The sequence below is a fragment of the Lineus longissimus genome, chromosome 5, assembly GCF_910592395.1.
Source record: "Lineus longissimus chromosome 5, tnLinLong1.2, whole genome shotgun sequence".
Taxonomy (NCBI): domain Eukaryota; kingdom Metazoa; phylum Nemertea; class Pilidiophora; order Heteronemertea; family Lineidae; genus Lineus; species Lineus longissimus.
The window spans coordinates 6258677-6264517 of NC_088312.1; the positions used below are offsets into that span (position 1 = coordinate 6258677).

The 5841-nt window shown below is 41.4% G+C and overlaps 1 protein-coding gene across 1 annotated transcript; it reads right to left on the bottom strand.

Moving 5' to 3' along the window:
• Positions 1-394: 394 nt before the first annotated feature.
• Positions 395-4128, bottom strand: LOC135488148 (ras-related protein Rab-21-like). The gene is made up of 7 exons (XM_064772620.1): positions 4076-4128; positions 3805-3952; positions 3354-3413; positions 2693-2800; positions 1566-1684; positions 1125-1213; positions 395-827 (listed from the first exon to the last, which is right to left on the bottom strand). The coding sequence occupies exons 2-7, from the start codon at positions 3943-3945 to the stop codon at positions 697-699; spliced, it is 648 nt and encodes a 215-aa protein (XP_064628690.1). The 5' UTR covers positions 3946-3952; positions 4076-4128; the 3' UTR covers positions 395-696.
• Positions 4129-5841: the final 1713 nt, after the last annotated feature.

Consider the following 5841-nt stretch of genomic DNA (forward strand, 5'->3'; position numbering starts at 1 on the left):
AGAGAGTGTTAATATATGATGAACAAGAATGGCCTGACATAAACACATTCATTGACATTTGCACACAATAGCAAGAGAAAAAGACAATACTGCTGGACCATGCATATATATGGTTATATTCCCAGTTATCGGTCAAACATCTCATTATCTCAAGGTATCCCTGTCCAACTAGATCTTAGTTACATACGCATGAAACTAGCAGTAGATTACCAGTAATCTGCTTTTGATAAAACACACGTTGACAGCTCAGATACATGTAGTTGATAAACTTTTTGCTATATTTGTTTTTAAAGCAGGCCCCAAAGACGTCCTTTGTTTTAAAAGAAATATCAAACACTGTAAAGTCAGTCTGTTTTTACCTTGAATATGGTCAGTTGCACCACATCCAAAGAGCTCCTGGCTGATTTTACAATAGTAACTTGTAGTATGCCCACAAACTCAACAATTACCACATACATGTATAACAGCCAGGAAAAATAATTTAAAAAAAGACTTGTTGTTCCCACACACCTCATGACTGAATTTTCAAATAAGTCAACACCTCGTTATTATCAGCCCCCCTCGGTTATGACACCACTGACATAAATATCAATTTCTGATACTGTACACATAGCACACTAATTTGAGTCTATTTTCATTATATGATAGTCAATATGATAGAAACATGGAGTGACAATTTCGAAATCTCCCGCCTCTTTAGGAGCCACCCCCGCAGCATCCGCCTCCACTCGACTGCGGCTCATCATCTACTATTGTAACGACATTTCTTCGTGTTGGCCGTCCCATTGACCCTTGTCCATTATCCATGCCGGCAGTGTCGATCATTCCTGAAGAAAGACAGTTAGAAAGTTGGTCAGGCAACATCACAGCCAAAATATACATTTCAATACGTAATAAGATCCAAAAAGTAGGATTATGGAACTTCATCAAAATGCAAGTTGAGTATAAACGAATTTTCTTCCAGAGAAGTTTGCCAGTCAATAGTTCGAACTGGCAGACCAGCAATGCATATCTGACTTCCTTGTTATGAATTGAAAAATTTGATGAAGTGTGGTTTCCATGATTAAAAACTAACACTACATAAAACAATAAGCTAGACATTCAAGGAAGGAGCGTCAACTTACGTTTACTTAAATCTAAAAATAACTCTTCAATTCCTTTATTCAATTTGGCAGAAGTATGGATGTGTTTTGCTCCTACTGAAGCTGCATACCTGGAGTGGAGATATGAAAATATTAAGATTATTACAAAATTTTTAATGAAACATCCCCAAATCATTTCCTTTTAGATTTACGATGAGCAATATTTTGAGGCCAGGAGGAGAATAATTGCACTGTAAACTGCCAAATTTCTTAAAATGATAAAATTTTCATGGCTAGTTCTTTGGCCGAGACAACCTATTCCACAAACAACTAACAAGCCAAAATTTGAGCTCACACGCTCTTGACTTGATATTTTTTATAGAGTCATAGTAAGTGTAAAGCATTCAAAAGAAATATGTGTCCCTTTTAAAAAAACTCATAAGATTCTAATTGAGGGCAAGATCAGCAATCCTCTCAACTTACGCTTCAGCTTCCTCTATTGATACATGGCGGTCTTTTTCAAGATCTATTTTGTTACCAGCTATACACAAGCAGATATCATTCCCCAACATCTTTCGAAGCTCCTTCACCCAATTCTTAACCTGAAACAATATCTTTTAAACTTTAACACATATTACATGTATCAACATAAGAAAATGCATTTTTCTTGTCCTTTGCAGCTCACCATTTGACCTATTGGAATTGGTCTGAGTCAATCAAATCAAAATTGACCCAGTGATTTACAAAAATGCCCATGACTTTCATGGAAGTGAGTGTATGTGGCACAGGTCAGGTACAATATACCGGCCTCAATTGGTAATCTCAATGACGTGTTTCCGAAAAATAATGCATATCAACATATCAAGTAATTATTTATATGAGGATGTAGTGAAAAATGAAATGGGTTGGACTTCCTTGCGAGGTTTGTTGAATGCAGGACTATTTGACCAGGAATAGAAGGATGTTAGATTAGCTATATTGTATGCATTCACAATCTGGGGGAGAGATCACACTCAGACCCCATCACTTCCCTAAACGCATCCTTTGGAGAGCTGTACCCGTAGAGAACATCCTTCATAATTTCACCTCCTAAGCCAACCCAGGGGGGCCAAAAAGAGCTCCTGCAAGCAAAAGCCGTCTATTCCAGCATTAGATTTAACGACAAAATGATCACTGAATGCAGTTGCTCTATTTTCCATGATTTGATTAACCAAGTAATGACAGCCCATAAAACATGTCAGGCGATGTTTTGTAACAATCTCATTCAGGAGGTAGTTCAAGAGTATACATTGTAGGATACATCAGAGTTTCAGCTGAAGGCTTTTAGCTGGGCGCAGCTTTTTCTCTTATTTCCCTGCCTGTTTTTGCAAGTGGCCAATGCATTTCCATTTAAAGCAGGTGGCTGCACCCTGCCTTTTTTAGACTGTGCCCTTTTTTGCCCCGCCTTGTTAGATTCGGATCTAAAACACTACTAGATTACCATACCTGGAGCTATAGTAACAATATCTAACATTAGATATTGGTTGAAAGGAAACAGAACTGATGCCCTTTACCCAGAGCTCCAGCCAATAACACTCGTTAGGAAGTTTTCAAATAGGTTAGTTGCATACCTTTTGGAAGGAATCTTCATCAGTGATATCGTACACTAATATAGCACCATTACTGTCTCTGTAATATATAGGTCCTAATGCATGGAATCTCTCCTGTCCAGCCGTATCCTGAAATGGAGGAGAAAAGGTCAAGGTCAAGAGAGGGAGCTTCTTTCAAAGTGACAAGCAAACTAGAGAAAGCCTTGACTAAGACAATACCAATTTTGAGTATCCACAAGAAATTCCCCATCATCTCCAAAATTAACCAATGACATTGCCAAATTCAAGTTGGCCTACTTTCAAAGCACTGACCTTTCGGATTAAGTGGCAGGCCGCTGTAGACATAAAGGCCTACATAAAGCCCACCTCAAGAGAATGAACTTGGCTGAGTCAGGAAGGTGCCAGTCAGGCCAGTAGTGGCAGTACACTGCACCAGATCAGACACTAGAGAATGCGCTTCTGGGACACTGTGAGACTGGCCACATGATTGAACGGTGCACAATCAAGACAAACTCTGGGATTCAAGCGAGGAATGAGAAAACAGCCAGGTTTATTACAGTATATTAGAGACATAGGCTTGTTCTGTAGTATAAATATAAGAATAAGAAAAGAATAAGAATCCCGTAACCTAACTATAGTATAACTTTCAAGTCATCAGGAGCTTCTTTTTTGAGACACTTACCCATATGGCTAACTTTACTCTTTTGCCTCCAATGTTCAGCTTTTTGTCTAGAAAAGATGCCTGAAATTATAAGAATTTAAACAATCAAAGACAAAGAAACAAACGGTTAAAATTTACAATCCCAGATCGGAAATGACGTAGTTTGATCGTATTCAACTATAAATCCATTGAATAGTGGTGCTTCGTCAGTCAACCGATGACCGTTTTTTGGGGTGTGATCGGGGATTGTAAACTCGTTCCAAACAAACAAAACGGCTTGAGTTGAACCATTACTTTGATTGAAGGCCTCTCGACTCGAATTTGAGATTTCAATGAATTGAAATACGACGCGTGTGCATCACTCCATCAGCTACGAGATCAATGATCATGAGATGAACAACAAAGCCTAACTGAAGCATATCCTGATCAAACCGACATGACAGAATGGATATATGAATACACAAATGCGTACCTGTAATGTACTGAGATGTTTATCATTGAACTTATTTTCAACATATCTCAAAACCAGTGATGTTTTTCCAACACAACCTTCTCCAAGCAGGACAACTTTGAAGGAGTAATTTCTATTTGATCCAGCGCTGGCAGCCGACATTTTTTAGCTAGAAGTAAATGACTTAGATAAAGAAAATAACAGACTACAACTGAATCGTCTTTTTAATTCAATAACGGCACTAGCAGTGTATATTTTTATAGTGAAATAGGGCCTATCAGAAAAGAGGTACCATTAATGCTTGTCAATATGGCTCCCTCCAGGCGCGACGTCATCGTCATATGAGGAAGTCACGCTGTCCGCGAGAAGTAAATAAACGCACATGTTTTCTTCCCGCCAAATTTGAATGAATTAAAGGACTACCCACCAGCTAAAATTGAATCAAGCAGTTGTTGGTTGTCCCATTGTCCGTCCTTGTAAGATGATTACAACGGTACAACCAAATCAGTTGTCTTGTATCACCCATGTAGAACGCAAGTGTAATGTTGTCTTGTACAGCTAAAGGACCCTTTGAAGGTTGTGTCAATGTCTTCCCAACCTGACCAGATTAACCAGCTGGAAGAGGTTGGTTGTCCCATTGTCCGTCCTTGTGAGATGATTACGGTACAACCAAATCAGTTGTCTTGTATCGCCCATGTAGAACGCAAGTGTAATGTTGTCTTGTACAGCTAAAGGACCCTTTGAAGGTTGTGTCAATGTCTTCCCAACCTGACCAGATAACTAGTGTGACGGCGACATAATATGGGCGGGCGGGCGCCCCATAGATTGGAGCAAGGTTCGCGGAGTGATACACTGCTTCTGGATGCTGGCGCGAAACTGTCTACAGTACCTGTTAGGTTTGTGTGTAAATAAAGCCCGTTGTCCGATTCAAGACTTCCCCTTATGAATACCCACAGCAGGAGAACGTGGCGGAATATGCCAATTTCACACTGGCGCCCAACGTGGGGCCAAAAAACTGAATGCTAGTTCAGAAAAAGGGGATTTTGTGATCGAATTTTCGGGAGGCGTTTTGATACACACGTAAAAACACACTGTAGTGCAAGCACTGCCGGACGCAATTGTGTATTTGTTTCGGCCCAAACTAAATAATGATTGCATGCATATTACCAAGGCACTGTAATTTATAACTTAGGGGTTACCAAGTTATTTGATCAGCTGCTTGGCATGTTTTGGTCCTTAAAACACTGTTTTGGTAGGGTTTTTCCACCGACAGTGACTGTCACGTGATCTCGCATACTTCACGGTGTATGGGGTGCTGATCAGGTATTTATATTCATTAGTTGTTGCATCTATTTCTAAAAAAACAGACATGGCAGCGGCACGCCCGAAACTCAATGTTTTTTCAGGGGAGTCCTCCGAGGATTTTGTGATGTGGTTTAAGAGGTATGAACTCTTTCACCCCCCTGTACCTAACGATGCGGCCGTTGCGGTTCAGAGGCGTCATCAGACGTTGCCTCTATTTCTAACCGGTCGAGCCTTCATGACGTATGATACCCTGCCCGCTGCGACCAAGGCTGACTATAACCTGACAAAGCAAGCCCTGAGGGACAGACTCGACCCTCAGGAACATGCCCTCCTGCGCCGCCAGGAGTTTATGACCCTGGTTCGTAAGTCTGATGAGGCAATTTCAGCATTCGAACTAAGGGTAATACGTAAGGCGGCCACAGCTTTTGCGGATTTTCCCCAAGCCCAGAGGGATCTCCTGTGTAAGGAGCAATTTATGAGAGGGGTCGGCGAGGCAGAACTCCAACTGCACCTCCTTACACACAACCCAGCCACACTCAGAGGCGCTGTCCAGCTGGCGGAGCAGTACCTCCAGGTCCGTAAGGTCGGCCTTCCCCAACCGGCGCCTGAGGCCGCCGTCTGCCGAGTACGAGACCAAGAGGATGAAGGGGTTCCCTCTCCTCAAGGACAAATTGGCGAGATGGATGCCCTACGCCAGGACGTAAAGAAGTTAACGGAACAGGTTCAGAGTATGATGCTGCAGCAGCAAGGACG

Coding starts and splice junctions, on each gene's coding strand:
- LOC135488148 (XM_064772620.1), bottom strand. CDS start 3,945: ATGTCGGCTGCCAGCGCTGGATCAAATAGAAATTACTCCTTCAAAGTT. Junction 3,414..3,804: donor AACATCTCAGTACATTACAG/GTACGCATTTGT, acceptor TTATAATTTCAG/GCATCTTTTCTAGACAAAAA. Junction 1,214..1,565: donor TCAATAGAGGAAGCTGAAGC/GTAAGTTGAGAG, acceptor TCTCCACTCCAG/GTATGCAGCTTCAGTAGGAG.